Genomic DNA, 16963 nt, shown 5'->3' with positions numbered 1-16963 from the left:
CCATGCTGGAATACATAATTCATTATGGAGTATATAATTGAAAAAAAAAACATGTTCGATGTTTATACTTTTAAACACAATAAGTCGTATTATTTTGTATACAAAGTAACCGTAGGTAAATATGTAACAGATAATAAAAAAATGCAAATTTAAGTTAAAAATAAAACATTTACTGCATATAAAATAAAATTTTTCTTCTTATTATTTATAAAGCATTTTGTTGTACAGCCAATTTAGTATTTTAAAGGCTGCTGTTAATTTTCTTAAGATTTCCGAAACTCTAGAATCTAAATCATAACAGATAAAAAATATCCATCTTAATATGTATTCCATAAATGTGCTGGCGAAGAAAATCCTTTATGTTTTGAAATAAAGTACCACAGTGGAATCTTTTCTCTATTTTCATGTAAAAAAAAAACGTTCGTCATTTATCGCGTTGAAGATACGAAGTTAGAATGCTATTGTTCCCAAAAGACCGATTAAGCAAAGCGCTTCAGTTGACCCAGTTACTCAAATAAACATAATGTTTTCAACTTTTAATATAAACCGAGGCATGACGTTAAAATTTAGGTACCAAAGTAACTTATCCAATAAATAGATTTAGATTTAAATTTTGTCTATTTGAAGAACAAAGAAATATTATTTGCAACTACCGCCAACGATTTCTCAAATAATATTTCTTTGTTCTTCAAATAGACAAATGCCACCTTAGTCTACCCGTGACCACGAACGCTGTAAAGTGCTCGAAACGTCGGGATGTCCAAAATATTTAATATACTCGATTAAAATCCGTTATAAATAGTTTTATTTAAATGCGTAATAATCGCGAAAATTTAAGACAACAATAAATAGATTATTAATATTTGATATGTTTAAGATCACGTTTCACTTTACTATTAATATAATTAAGTAGCCAATCAAAGTGATTTTAATTAAATTTTCATTGTTTATTCGGAGGACTTGCAATGTTTGCACATCCATTACTCAAAAGTACAAAAAGGGGTGGAATCAGTTGCGTGCAAAAGTAATTTAAATTCGCCTTCCCCAGACAAGAACATTATGCTTGTGTATCACGCTGACAAGGGCTTAAATAGCATCAAAATGTTACCTCAACCGGAAAAATTCTGCCTAGGACAGTTTTGTTACTTCAAAATTGTTTCTTATACCAATTCTTCGCGTAATGAATGCAACCGAAGATTGCGTTTTTAATTTCAGTCCCGTTTTTTGGACAGTATAGTTTTTTCAAAGGGGCAGTTTTTTGTGTTTCATTTGTGAATATAATTAATCTTGTGTTTCGTGAAAAACATTGTGAAGAAACCATGCAGGTTCCTTACGATATTTTATGCTGTGTCGTTTAAAATTTTGTCATTTGTGTAATTAACAATGCACATTAAATTAGCGTCGTAAGCAGGGCTGGATTAACCACGTCGGGGTCTCTAGTCAAGGCACGTCGCGCCCCTTTGCCCTTTCTAACTCCATAAAAGATATATTTTCTAACTCAATATATTATGTATGTTATAATGATAATATTTAACTAAATAATACTAACAAGGGGCCCTTAATCGATGCGAGGCCACTAGTCAGTTGTCTACGTTGCTTACTGGATAATACAGCTCTGGTTGAAAGCCTTCTATGGAGGAGTGGTGGTATTTACTTTTACTTTACTACTTATAACGCAACGACGAGTTTATGGATAAACAAATTGATGGCTGTTGACGTATGGCTAATAATAGCTGGTGATATATGCGTAAGTCAAAAGAAGTTATCAATAGTAATATTAGGCTGTTGACCTTGACCCTATCATCACAATTCCTACGTCATTAAATGGGTTTAGTCAACCTTATACGTAGAACAAAGTAAATGGCTTGTAGATCTTTGAGCCGACCCGTCTGGTACTGTCCAATCAATTAATCTGTGTGTCGGTATAATAAGTAAATGCGTGAGCATAAAATCAGCAGTTCTTTTTTCAGTTAGTATAAGGAGAGGTTTAGTTTTTCAATATATGTCTGTGTGATTGTCTTCGGGCGAGGGTTGATCACTTACCATTATATGGACAATTTGATTAAACGCTTTAAATAAATAACAAAACAAATTGCGAAATTTTTAATAGAATCTGCAAGATATGCTAAAATTACCACAATTCCAGGAACCAACAAAATGAAATAACTTTTGAATTAAAAGGCCGAGGAAGTCCGCCTCCAATTTGCATGTTTGCTCAGTTTATAACAATTAGTCGACGCTTTCCGGGTATTTTTCTTTATTACGCGGATTAACAGCCCGTGTACCCGGACCGGTCCGGGGGCGTCCGGGGCAGACTTGCACTTGCCCGGATTAATTGCTTTTATAAGGAATTGCATTGCTTGAAGCGATCGTTGCATTCCGCTCGAAATTAAAATGTCTTGACGTTGCGCTTAATTCAAGTGCAAACCCAGTGATAATAAAACTGCTTAAACTTTATTAGAAATCTGCATCTCTAACGAAGAGACTAATGTGTATTATTCTTTTTCATTAATGTTGTAATATGAAGAAGCTATTCAACTGGATTAAATTTTGAAGATGATATATTCCGGTGTAACGTATATATGGATAATGTATATTACACATGAATGATGTAATTTGTCATATGAAAACTCATATCAACTTTCATCTAAATACATAGATATAGTGATGTTAAGAAGTCCGCAGTCGAATATAACATTGAACCTATAAATATTAATTAATAATATTCTAAAATCAACGAAAGCATTGAGTTCAGGAATGGTAGTGAAATTGAAAGAGATGCCTTAAAGGCAGATGAAAATATGAGTAATTGGTTTGAACTGACTGTACTAGTCTTGTGCCGTCTATTGCTGAGCCTTGTAGCCTGAATTCTGAAGCAAATATATATCATATAAAAATTAAAATATGCTCACTAAAGTAGCTTACATTAGTAGCTTTACATTTAATACAGTTTTTGAAAATGACGATTCAAAAGTGCTTCTAAAAGTCTACTTGAATATATTTTGATTTTGAATAGGAATATTGAAGTGATGCAGACATTTGCTAAAACAACGTACTCTTGAAACGCAATAAACTTTTGTTGCGTTCGGTATTCAACTAATTAAAATTATTTATCCGTCTAAATGATTTTATTTCTTTTTGGATGCGCCCGGAGAAATCTCTTTAGGAGATCCCTTTTATACTTAGTTCTGTTTTGCATTTTTATTGTGTTTATTCTATTCATGGTACGTCTGAAACTATTTAAATAAATATTCATTGTCTCGAAAAATAAACGCCTTCAGATTTATTATCAGACATATTTAGAGTTAGACACAGCTCATTGTGTTACACACCTACGACTTATCTAGAAAATGTTGTATGGCGTACACATCAATCCTCCTATCCTCTTCCTTTCACCAGTAAATATGGTTTTAAAAGAAGCAGACAGGATATTGTCTATATAACCACTGATTTGGGTCTTCCTTGAAACTTATCAAGTTAATTAAAAAATGACATATACAAGTAAAAACAAGTTCAAGAACGAGAAGACGAAAACAATTTGTGTGAGGAATGAAATTGTGTTGGATAAATTAATTAACAAGATATTATCGTATGGATTCGTTCAGAAATGTTTACACGTGTCGAACTACATATTGTTGTTAGCAGTCTAGTCGTACATATATAATCTGTTCTCGACTATTCCTAAACACCAGACTCTCAAAATATGACTAACTGTTTTTGTATACTTAAACAATACATTTATTGGCGTTAACCTGCAGTAATTCAGTAGCAGGTCCACCGACAGACATTACATCGCCAATGCCAACCTTGGGAGCTGAGAGATAATGTTCCATGTACCTGTAGTTACACCAACTGCTCATCCTTCAAATCGGAACACACCAATACGAAGCTACGATGGCCAGTGGCTAGAACGCGTGCATCTTAACCGATGATTGCGGGTTCAAGCCCAGGCAAGCACCATTATATATATGTGCTTAATTTGTGTTTATAATTCATCTCGTGCTCGGCGGTGAAGGAAAACATCGTGAGGAAACCTGCATGTGTCTAATTTCATCGAAATTCTGCCACATGTGCATTCCACCAATCCGCATTAGAACAGCGTGGTGGAATATGTTCCAAACCCTCTCCTTACGGAAGAGGAGGCCTTATCCCAGGAGTGGGAAATTTACAGGCTGTTACTTTACTTTACTTTAATACGAAGTATTACTGTTTTGCGATTATATCTTTGAGTGGAACCTGAATGGGCTCGCATTGTAACTTTTAGCGAAACGTTGTATTTAGGCCTGTATTCTTCATACATAATTGTCATTTCGATTGTTTTGCACTGAGTAGCGAGTTTGTTCTCAGACTAACTCGACAACAGTCAGTTATAAAGTTGTCAGTTAGTAATTTGCCGAGTCGCTGACCATGAACAGCTGAAAGTGCTGATGTCATAACTACCCTCACCGTGTTCCTTGTTTGTATAATGTCGTTCAGGGTTGTTTAATTATCTTCGCCTATTTAAATACGGAAACTAAGAGGTTTTGCCCTGACGGTGACCTCTTGGGTTCTGTATACTTTAGCTAATTTTAGATAATTTGTATACATAGTACGGCGTAAGGCGTATTCATAAAACAACATATTATTTGGGCGAAAGCTGTGTTATCATTAATTCATAGCAATTATCGTATATCAAAAAACACACAGCTAGCAAATTTACAAATTTGGTTGAGATCGTCAGGATTTGAACCCGAGATTTAAGAGTGAGTACTATTCACTGAGCCATCTCAGCTAATAAATTATTTACCAAATCAAATCGAAATATACCTACTTTATTCGAGAAGGTTGGTAAAGCATTTTTGAATTGGCCCTTTATAAGATCAATTTAAGGAAATGCTATACCTATAATATATCACCGGTTCATTATGTAGATTTAATAAGGAAGAACTGAAGAAACTAGTCGATAAAAATAATAATAATATAATAACTTGAATTATGATTTGTTATAATAAAAATAACGAAACGTACCGTCCACAGGCTATTTTAACTTAAATAATAATATTAAGTATCTCGCAAACTACAAAAGCGCAATTACATTTGCGATTTTTCCTTATTTCACTCGTTTTCAGTTCAAATGTTTTATTTCGTAAGTTCAAGCGCTCGAGGCGTCCAAGTTTTTGCTATAAGCGCAGTTGACAGACAAACAGCCGTCAGCGGCCAACTTGTTACTTTGAGTCGCTTTTTACTTTTTTAACTCGCTGCTTATCGGGATTTTTTGTTGGAAGAATTGCCTTTTGACGTATCAAAGACCTTACAACAATATTTAATAGAGAGACTGAATCTGTTAGGCGACACAAGAGACTATTGATTTTTATTACGTAATGGATGAAAATCTGTTGCTTTCTTCGTGCGTGTTTGCTAAATATTTAATGTGATTTCAACAGTTAAATTTTATAATATAATATTCTTAAAATTAAATATTAAATGTTCTTGAGATTTTTAAAATATTTTAATTACGTTTTATAAATGTTGCTTAAATAATTTATTATTACTTATTAAGCATTTTATGATCAAAGAGCATTTTATTTATGTATTCATAAAATAATCTTTTCAATTAATTATACCTAATTCATGATTTAATTGAATAATGATAATTTTGTCTTATCTTTTCTTTATTTGTTTATTTGCGATACCTATACTAGTGCTAATACCACATATACGACACCACTTATTTACGAAATCACATTAGAAATCTCAAAAATTATCAGTGATTTTCTACTATAATATGCATTTATTATACCTACATATAAACCTTCCTGTTGAATCATTCTATCTTTTAAATAAAAACTGGATCGAAATTCTATGCACAATTTTTTAAACATACACAGGGACAGATAAACAGCAGGAAGCGAGTTTGTTTTATATTATGTAGTGTTCATGATATCTTCATAAAGTAATGGCGTCCTATTTTGACCACATAGTTCTGTCACTATCTTTACAGTCTAATCTCGTACTGCTACTTTCAAAATTTCTCCATCCCTCTGCACGTCTGAAGACATATTATTCAATGCAAGATTATAAAAATGATAATAATCGTGGAGTTAGTGCTTATGGATTTCTTAGCAGGATATATTACATACATTCATAATTGAATTCACTAACATGACTTTGTATTTTTAATTATTGAAAAAGGTAGCTTCACTTATAATGTGTTCAATGACGATTCAAATGTGCTTTTAAAACCTATTTTAATAAAGTATATTTCGATTTTGATATTTGACTTTGCCTACACACTCTGTGTCATATTATTATGACTATCAAATCAAAAGCTTCTAAAGGAGAATAACCACACATATATAAGAAATATTATTCTACCTTTCAACTAATTATTAAAACTCTATATCTATATTAATACTTTTTCCTACCAATTCAATCGTGAAAACACTCTATCGTGATTTAAAATTCCACTAAGTTAAAAGTGCTTGATATTTTATACACAATTAAGGTTAGTAATTCAAGTATATCACTAATGATTAAATGAACCAATTCTTTACAATTTGCGCTTTCTAGCTGATATTAGATTAACATTATCGAGTAACTGTGTTTCAAGCTCGCAATCAGTCGAATCGAAAACAATCCTGTTTGAGAGAGTCAAAAGCAATGAGATCAGATTAGCACGTTTTGCTTAATTTTTAAACCGACAATTGGTTTCAACTGACTTTATACTAATTTTATTAAATACTAGCATTATCTAAGTCCAGATTAAATAGATTCCATATCTATCTTCCATAGATTCCATAGCATCATCGAAGTCCAGATTAATCAGATAGCATGTCTTGTATAATATATATCTTTAAATGTGGTAATCTACTACAGTAACAGAAAGTACTTACATCTGATATGTGAAGAGCCGGCGAAAGACCTAGACCCGGCAAATGAAGTTAATATATTTTTTATATTAAAATCTATTTTTATGTATTGTTATGATTTATGTGTTTTTTGCAGCTGCTTCTGATGCTTTAAGATCCTTTTATGACTATTTAAAATGAATAAAACTAAGCATCGGAAGTGTTGAAGTGTTGAGCAGAAGAAACCACATCTGATGTCTGTTTCGTGATGCTAATAAGTCTTAAAAAATCAAAAATAAAATATCAATCTATAAAAGTAATCTTCATCTTTAAAGCTATATAAACAGGAAAATCCTAAATAAGTTAAAAATAAACCTAAAATGGGAGCCCTTAAGTGAATTTTCTAATAATAGAATAAACGGAAGTAATTACGCTGAAATAAACCAAGCTTTTACTTGTGATGTTGATGTTGCATCATAAAGATATTATAACCATTATCCATATTATTAAATTTTTAAACAAAATATATCATAAATTTTAATGTAACCAATATTATAAGTTAGAACTTGTTATACTTGAAATTATTGATGTATTGTATAATTATATTTAAGTAATATGTAATTACCTCATTCTTATGTTAAATGTTCTATTATAATCATCATACTATGTATAGTATAATATAAAGTTACTTACCGCTGTCTGTCCCTATGTATGATTAGATATTTTTTGGTTTTTTTAATAGGTAGAGTGCTTTGAGAGGAAGGCTTATATTTATAATACATCCACAATATAGTGAACGCTGATAATTTAGATATTCTCTACTACATTTAGTATTAGCATTGCACATGTACGGAGCTGGGTTGGGTCGCCAGTAGAAGGAGAAAGGTGAAATGAATACGTTACTAATATTTACACTCGATGTATTTATTAAAACATATCACTAATGCTATTATTACTGAACCCGTAATTCTTTCTTCTGTATTTCGTATACGTGTTGTTCCAAAAGCTCATGGTGTTCTCATTCCACATCGGCGCAGTGGTGAGCTGATTGTCTATGATGAGAGCTATGGGGTTTGATGCTCGACTCGGCCGCCACCGCACCGGTATGAGGCTCGTGATCTTTGGCGTGGGATCACTGGAAATTAAACAACAATCTATATTAATATTATAAATGTGAAAGTAAACTGTAACTTGTCTGTCTATTTTTCGCTCTTTCACGACCAAACCGCTAAACCGAATTTAGTATGAAGCAAACTTAAAAGGACATAGGCTACTTTTTTGCCTAACACATTACAATCAATCCCCTAAAACGCAAACGAAGCCGCGGGCGACTACTAGTTAAAAATAGTAAGAAAATGTAAATGGTTCATTATTGGTCTAAGGTTTCCTCTTCACTAGGGAGTTCATTCTATCATGTTGCTCCGACTTATGATTTGATACACATGTGGTAGATTTAGCGAGAAATATGCAAACTGAGTCGAGATGGCCCAGTGGTTAGAACGCGTGCATCTTAACCAATGATTGCGGGTTCAAACCCAGGCAAGCACCGCTGATTCATGTGCTTAATTTGTCCTTATAATTCATCTCGTGCTCAGCGGCGAAAGAAAACATCGTGAGAAAACCTGCAAGGGACAAATTTCAAAGAAATTCTGCCACATGTGTATTCCACCAACCTGCATTGGAACAGCGTGAAATATGTTCCAAACCTTCTCCTCAAAGGGAAAGGAGGCCTTTAGCCCAGCAGTGGGAATTTACAGGCTGTTGTTGTTATTGTATGCAAACTGATTTTGTATCGTGATATTTTCCTCCAACGGCGAAATGAGCGACGAACGAGATGAATGATAAACGAAAATTAAGCATGTCAATTCAGTGAACCCGCAACGCTGAACCGGAGCCTTTTCACGGACTGTCTATCTCCTCTAATTTAAATTTAACTTTATTTAAAATTCATATTTAGATTTTGATCTTTGAGATTTAAAATTTAGGTTTTAGCTAAATTAATGCAATTCTGTGTTTAAGACTAATTCATTTGCTATTTCGTTAATTTTGAGTATTTCTGACTTTGGTGCAATCGTTGCCATTTTATCACATTGTCTGACACAAGTCACTTTGTCTGAAACATGATGATGCACACAGATGCTGTGAGATGTATCTGCTTTTTGAATTGCTAAGATAATCGAAGTTCTCGGTTTTTCTTTAATATAGGCAAACTAACGTAAATTTTCTATATATCGATTGAACTAAAGACATACTCCACTTTTTCCAATAAGGATTTTCATAAGAACAATATTAATTATTATCGATTAACAATAGGCGAAGATATCTCAGATACATATAACAATGAAATATAGCACCTCCTTCTTTTTTTAAAATGGCTCAAAATAAAATAAAGTCACATTTTCACCGTTACGTGATTTACGTTTCCTGAACGAAACGTGTCCATTGTAAACTATTTTATCTGTTCCCTCTTTTGAAAATAGAACGCTTCTAAACCGCGCACAACTATGGCCGACCGACCACATTTCGTGATTTCATACACAAATTAATTTTGCATTCATCCCATCCAGCGCTACGGGCGTAAATAAATTTGTCAATATAATAACACGGACGTGAGTGGCATACTAATTTGGATTTTTCACGACGAATATTTATTTACACGACGAGTTGTTTAAATTTTCGTTCGATTTTAAGGTTACTTTTTGCGCTGGGCATATTCATTTCATACCTTTGCTCTAATATATGAAATGTTTTTGTGTGAGTGTGTGGGCCCTGCTTGATATTTCAATTTCACATATTCTGTTGTGTGACTGTGGGCCTTAGAAAGATATTTCAAATTAAGTTAATATGTGTCTCTAGTGTAGGAATTTAAGAGATATTAATTTTTAAAAATTAAATAATAATTTGATGTTCATTTTAGATATAATATGTAAAATGTGAGGTGTATGGCGACAGGTATGTTTATGTGTGTTGTTAGTTTAGAGACAGAAAAGATGATATTTGGTTTGTGTATGCTCTAGAAGATCAATATTATAATACATCATTGAATTATTTCTAGTCTATGTTTCTGACGTGATGTTATGTGAGACTGAACAGTATGAGCATATATACATCGAATAAAGGGTATCGTATGTACTGTATTCAATGGGCATATTGAATGTCGGTATCTACTGTTAGTAGATAATTTAAATGCGTTTTAGAATACCCTGGTTAAGATATAACCAAAAATAACAACAACAGTCTGTAAATTTCCCACTGCTGGGTAAAGGCCTCCTCTCCCTTTGAGGAGAAGGTTTGGAACATATACCTCCACGCTGTTCCAATCCAGGTTGGTGGAATACACACGTGGAAGAATTTCTATGAAATTTGACTCATGCAGGTTTCCTCAAGAGGTTTTCTTTCACCGCCGAACACGAGATGAATTATAAACACAAATTAAGCACATGAATATTCAGCGGTGCTTGATTGGGTTTGAACCCGCAATCATCGGTTAAGATGCACGCTTTCTAATCACTGGGCCATGTCGGCTATCAAAAAAATAACAATTGCTATTTAATTGCTATGTCTCATTTTAAGAAAATATAGGTAGGTATATTTAATTTTCCGTGACGTCCACTGTGTTAATTCTTTCCTCTGGTTTTCCGCGATCTGTGGGAGTGATATCATGAGAAGGACGGAAGTCTGTAACTGGGAGCCAGGAAGTGCGCGCTATTTGATTTAAGCAATGAGCACGCGCGTGCTGGCGTTGACCGTCAAATGGTACCAGCTAATTTTCTTAGAGGATATAATATTAATGCTGTTTATTACCAAGGTTAGACAGCATATATTTTATAAAATTACTCATTCATCATTTTTCCGCTATATTTGATTTAATTAATATGAGTAGCCTTGGTGTTTATATGTTTACATCCAATCAAAATCTTGCATTAATCTGGTAAGACCAGTTTATAATTATACATATGTACCGGTATTATTAGAACTGTCTCATAACAACAACAATATATTCGACTTTGTTTGGGTGAAATAAGATTTTTATTTAGGTCTCGATCACAGCATCATGTATCGGGTCCGATCTAAAACTATCTCAGACCTCAAGTACACTTAAAAGAACTATCTGAAATCAAAGATTCCGTATAGCAGGACATCAATGATACTTGGTCACGATAGCATACAAATGTGATTACCGTGACTCCCGTGGAAGAGACCGTCTCCGTCTCTTCTCTTTTCTCAAAATGACAAGGATTTTAGTAGGTTTTACGTTTCGTAGTCTATATGTTACCAATGAGCTCTAAGACATTTTGGTCATATTGCCCGGAGACAACCAGACAGTCTGGATAAACTGGTTGTGGTAGGGAAAATCGAAGGCAAGAGATCACGCAGTCGACTACCCTCTGGTCCGACCAGATTCAAAATATAACGGGAGTCAATATTCCAACTGCTCTGATAATAGCCAAGAACAGAGTGATATGGAGGAAGCTATTCGACACATCGGTAAAAGCATTTCAGGAAAAGCACGTCCTTCAGTAATGAAGCATACGAAAAAGAAGAAGAACGTTTAGTAGGGCGCGCTAGACGTCCTACATACGGTCAACTCGTTTCATTAGGATTAAACTCATATAAAAGATTATGAATAAAGTTATAATGACGCAACTTTTTAAAATGTAATTACATATTTCACACGGTGTCTGGATTGAATTATTAATAGTAAATTAATGTAGAAATAAAAACTAATAATCGAATCAAAGTTCATTACGATAAAAGCATAGATGCACCACTCAGAAGGAGGTCAAGAAATATAAAAACAGTTACTAATATAGCGCTCGGATTTTTTTTTTAATTTCGAGATCGTGATTTCACAGGGGAATGCTGTTATTAAAAATTTCAAAATTCCACGTGTTCATGATTTATGCCGCAATTATTTTTTAATTGAAACACCATGCAAGTAATTACTGTCAAGGTGTTATTATCTATGAGGTGGTACGTTTTATTGCAATCAAAAACAGTTCCATCAAAGTATTTACTTAGTGAGTACATAGTACTTACTCAATATAGACTATATGTTTAATGAACAGTGGTTAGAACGCGTGCATCTTAACTGATGATTGCGGTTCGAACCCTGGCGAACACCACTGAATATTCATGTGTTTAATTGTTTTGTTTATAAATTCATCTCGTTCTCGGCGGTGAAGGAAAGCAACGTGAGGAAGCCTATGTGAAGTCATAGAAATTCTACCACATGTGTATTCCACCAATCCGCATTGAAACAACTTGGTGGAATATGTCCCAAAACCTTCTCCTCAAAGGGAGAGGAGACCTTAGCCCAGCAGTGGGAAATATACAGGCTGTTATTGTTGTTGTTATTTTATGTACATACTGCTGACGGATTGATTTCCATGCTATTCATGAAAAAATAAAAAAAATTAAGTGTGTGACATTAGTGACCAGAATAGACAGACGTATCAGACAGGGTCGGATGTTAACATTAAAAGAAAAATAGTTAGTTATTCATCAATATATAATTTTACATGGTTTTTTACCGTAGGTACTAAAATATGTACCAACAATAATAAGTTATATAATCTACAGTTGAAGCGAAACGTGTGTCCATAAAGAGAAGAATAATTATGTCCTGAATATTTACGAGAGCTCGAATTTATTTTCATTAAATTATTTATGTAAAGATTGTGGATTTAAGCTCGGATAAGCACGGAGTTATAATGTGCTTAATTTTTTATAATTCAGCTCGTGCATATTAAAACATTTCGAGGATAAATAATATGTGATAAATCTGGATATTATGTTGGATAAAGTATTCTACATATATCGCCAATGCAGAGCAGAGTGGAATAAGTTGGAAACTTATTCTTTAGGAGAAGAGACCATTTGCCAGCTGTAGGACATTTATTGGTATTTACTTTACTTATAATTTTTATATAAGGTATTTCAGTTCGAAACGTCAATATCTAATGGCTGATGGATAGCCTAGCTATGTGAAAAGTCGTAGGTTCGATCCTGCCACTTGCTCTTGATCTTTACTTTTAGTACAATCATAAAAGGTCATTGCTACTTTTCTTTAACAAAAAAATTGTACCCTGATATAATAAAAGTTGAAAGGAAAAAAAATATGTGAAAATTAATTAAACTTACCCATATTTAGCAAAGTTTGTCCAAAGCGTCACCATCCGTTTTATCATTTCCATTTCAAATAATCTAGGTGGCAATGGAAAAGTGTGAGGTCTGAACAAATAAAACAGTTCATCCGCGTGGGACGCCCCTGGCTTAAACATGAAACCAGATATAATCTTTGGCATATTAATGTATCCATTATACTTAAAGAGGTAGTAATATATTGGCTGATCTGATGTCTTGGCGTACATCGTGGATTCTAAAGCTGTTGGATATTTTATGTGAACGTCAGATATTAAATCGACTAGGTTCATAATTGGGTCTTCATTTGTCGGTGGAAAGTATCGGTCTAGAACAGCTTTGACTGTAACATTTTTGGTTACCTCAGACGGGAATATTAAATCGCTATGGAAGATATCATCTAGATCCACTTCTTCGTTAACATTTTTTATGTTGTTCCCGTGTGTCGTACCAGTGAAATATATCCCTTCATTATCGTTGTAGCCAATGATTATAGGCATTTTTGTATAGTTACCAGCTTTCAATATTTCGCTTGGATATTTTGTAATAACAGACTCAACGCCCGGTATGTCCTTTTCAACGCACGGTACGAATAACGTTTCAGCTGTTACAAGCATTTTTCGTTTTGAATATTTAATAGCTGATATTAATGCGTTGATTGACTTTGTTGATAAAACTTTGTAAATTTCATGTGGATCGCTTCCCGAATAACCAAATTCTTTCGCTAATGTTCCGGCTGTTTTGATAGGGTCATGTTGGATTGCCCAAGGAGCTATTGTTGCACCGCTCTGTAATATTGCTCTGTGAAACAATCCTTTGGCTGCCTGTGATAGAATGAGGTAAGAAGTCGACACAGAACCCGCACTCTCACCAAACAAAGTCACATTGTTAGGGTCACCTCCGAATGCCGCGATATTTCTTTGAATCCACCTCAAAGCTGCTATCTGGTCTTTCAGACCTGCATTTCCAGGTGCTTCTTTTATACCAAGACAAAGGAACCCTTCTACGTTCAGTCTGTAGTTAATACCGACGAAAATTACATCTTGTTCGACAATGAAGTCTGGACCATAAAGAAATGCTGAACCAGTTCCTTCCAAGAAGCAGCCGCCATGAATAAATACCATCACTGGGAGTGGTTTTATTGGGGACGCTGTAGCTGGCGTATAGACATTTAATTTTAAACAGTTTTCATCACCTAAAATTATCGGGCCGAACATTTTTTGTGGGCATCGGACATTTTCGTTGATAGCTTCGAAGATGCCATCCCATTTTGGTGGCGGCAACGGTGCCTAAAATCATGAAACGGTACTTTTAAAACCCGGCCATCATATGTATCTTTATGAAAACATATGTATTACAATTGTTAATGTAAGATATAAGATGAATTTACCGAGGAGGAGGTTCAAATTCTATATTGCGTTTGGGCCCTGTGTGCTCACTAAAATTAGTCCAATTTACTCAAATAATTTTCCAACCTGAGAGATGTGCGATTTGTGAACTGTTCTCCCGGATCGTATCATTTGATATGGTCTACGAACATTCTTAATACCTAGTTACTTAATAATCTTTCTCAATAATCAGCCTATCGAAAGCAACATACCTTCTTTATTAGCTAATTTTAATATTATATATCAAAATATTTAAAATATAAATATAAGCGGTGTCTCTTAAAACGAAACTTTTTAGAGGGCAAGTACTCGTAGATGTACGAAGAACCTTCATTACTGGCAGTCGTGACATTTTCCTTGACTTCATTTTATCTACTTTACTAGGACGCTTACAAACTGCAGATTCAAGAAAAACGTTGTAAGCAAAACATGTGACGTGTAGTTCAAATGTTTTTACTCTTGTATGTTAGTCTGTGTAGTCTAAATATCATAACAAAATAGCTTATGTATTGAGTAATGATAAATTAATGAATAATATTTCGACTTTAAATTTACAAAAAGAAAACAATACTATTAGCTACTATTACACAAGTGCAACGAACAAGTGTACAATGTATATATATATATATATTTATATGAATGGACCGAGATTTAATGACCCTACGTAACCTTTTAAACTTTTTTAGACCGAGTATTAATACTGAAAAAAAATGATATTTGTTAAATGAACATACATAAATTATATAGCAAAGTACGTATATGTATATGATAAGATTGCGTCTATTAAATCGACAAGGTCGTATGATTGAATAATATGTTACGTATTTTCGAAATAAAAAATATGAATGTATATTAAGTTTACCTTGTGGTAGATTTCTGGGTATAATATAATACGGCAAGTATTGTTTTAGAATCTTATTTTGTTTTTTTTTTTTTTAATATTTGTGCTCATAAGAAGTACGCAAATAGAAGATTTCATTGTAGTCTTTTTGGAAATGTTGCCAATACATATTATAATTTATAAATTTAAAACAAATTATTGCAAAAAGTATTATTTTATCTGATAGCATATAAATCATTGCAAACATTTGGACGAAGGTAGCGATTATTTTATTAAAATACTTTATTTTTAAATTTAAATCTGTTTAATTACTTCATAAGAAGCGACGGAAAAATTCAGTATTTTTTTTGTGTATTTTTTAATTCTTTACAATTTTGAACAGTACAAAAACAGCTAAGAGGCGATGGTTTTTTATCAAAGGCATGATGAATGAAATCGAAGATTATTATTTTCTTAAACATAGTTCATTGAAAGTGTCAATGGATTGGACTATCCTTCAAATTTTTGGATTGGAATTAGTTGACTACAGAATTGGTTATGAACAAAAACAAAGTACCTGAAACCTGTTCTCCTTAGTGACTGTAGCGTACGGGATGCCAAAATACTGATGGATCCTGCCATTATCACTGACTCGCCCCCTCACGAGACCGCTCCCCACTTTCACTAGCGGCGTCGGCTCTTTCACCACGCTCGCCAAGAACAGCGATAGTAGCGCCACATACTTCATACTAACATTTAAATGAACCGTTCGCTCAGTAAGTCATAATTACAAAATACATTAAATATGTATTTGAAATACTTAAACCGATTTATTTAATTATGTTATTGTATAACGCGATTCACGTTCGATTGGATTGAGGAGCACATTGTAACTATGCACTGTGTCTTACTTGTTGGTACGCTGTACCTATCAGCAAAGCGATTATAAGGAAAATCATATTTTTTTTTCACATAAGGGCGTAACTGTACTAGTCAATGTCGATTGTAATTAATGCCAATATATATTTTACTCGTATGCTCTTTCGTGTTCGACATATTGAGGCGCACTGAACCTGTGATTTCATACCACAAGGCGATGTTTTATTGAGCTAATAAGGCTATTATATTTACCCTTATAAATCAGACTTAGAAGTAATTTAATTTTACTCTACTATCGTTAGATAGTAATAAGGTTTAATTAGCTTCAATTATTTCCATCAATCTATATCAATATTATAAATGTGAAACTAACTGTGTCTGTCTGTCAACCAAACCGCTGAACCGAATTTGATGAATTTTGGTATGTAACAAACTTAAACTCCAAGAAATAACATAGGTTACTTTTTGCCTAACACATGACAACCAATACTTTTACGCAAGCGAAGTCGCGAGCGACTACTAGTTTTATATAACGCTATATATGATAAAAAAAACATACTACTAACTTTTTATATTATCATATTAAAATGAGTATATTATATATATTTTATGTATCTGTGCCTAAGTATATAAACATTATAGATAAATTTTAATTTACGCTGTTCCTGCAGTGATATTTATAACGTGACAACACATGTGCGGATGTGCCCTTATCAGGGTTATCAATAATTAACCCGATTGATTATGTACATATAATTATTTGTGTATTGTATTTATTTTTATATTTTGTTACCTACAATGATGGAGCAAAAAAGAGATTGTTATGTGTTTTTTGGAAGTAGGTAATAACAATATTTGTGAATCATAATACATTTTAAGATAATACTATAAATAAAGTTTTACAT

At 33.3% G+C, this 16963-nt stretch overlaps 1 protein-coding gene across 1 annotated transcript; it reads right to left on the bottom strand.

Moving 5' to 3' along the window:
* Nucleotides 1–7730: 7730 nt before the first annotated feature.
* On the bottom strand, nucleotides 7731–16128 carry LOC124537382 (esterase FE4-like). Its single transcript, XM_047114213.1, has 3 exons — nucleotides 15757–16128; nucleotides 12972–14260; nucleotides 7731–7962 (listed from the first exon to the last, which is right to left on the bottom strand). Exons 1-3 carry the CDS (start codon nucleotides 15925–15927, stop codon nucleotides 7755–7757), a joined length of 1668 nt encoding a protein of 555 aa, XP_046970169.1. The 5' UTR covers nucleotides 15928–16128; the 3' UTR covers nucleotides 7731–7754.
* Between the last annotated feature and the right edge of the window lie 835 nt (nucleotides 16129–16963).

The sequence above is a fragment of the Vanessa cardui genome, chromosome 18 (assembly GCF_905220365.1).
Source record: "Vanessa cardui chromosome 18, ilVanCard2.1, whole genome shotgun sequence".
In the NCBI taxonomy this organism is placed as follows: domain Eukaryota; kingdom Metazoa; phylum Arthropoda; class Insecta; order Lepidoptera; family Nymphalidae; genus Vanessa; species Vanessa cardui.
This window is presented reverse-complemented; position numbering and strand designations above follow the sequence as displayed.

Bases quoted from the DNA above. Each gene is read 5' to 3' on its own strand.
- LOC124537382 (XM_047114213.1), bottom strand. From the start codon at position 15,927: ATGAAGTATGTGGCGCTACTATCGCTGTTCTTGGCGAGCGTGGTGAAA. The intron at 14,261-15,756 runs GTACTTTGTTTT...TCATGATTTTAG, and splicing joins CTAAGGAGAACAGGTTTCAG to GCACCGTTGCCGCCACCAAA. The intron at 7,963-12,971 runs GTAAGTTTAATT...TTTAATTTCCAG, and splicing joins ACAAACTTTGCTAAATATGG to TGATCCCACGCCAAAGATCA.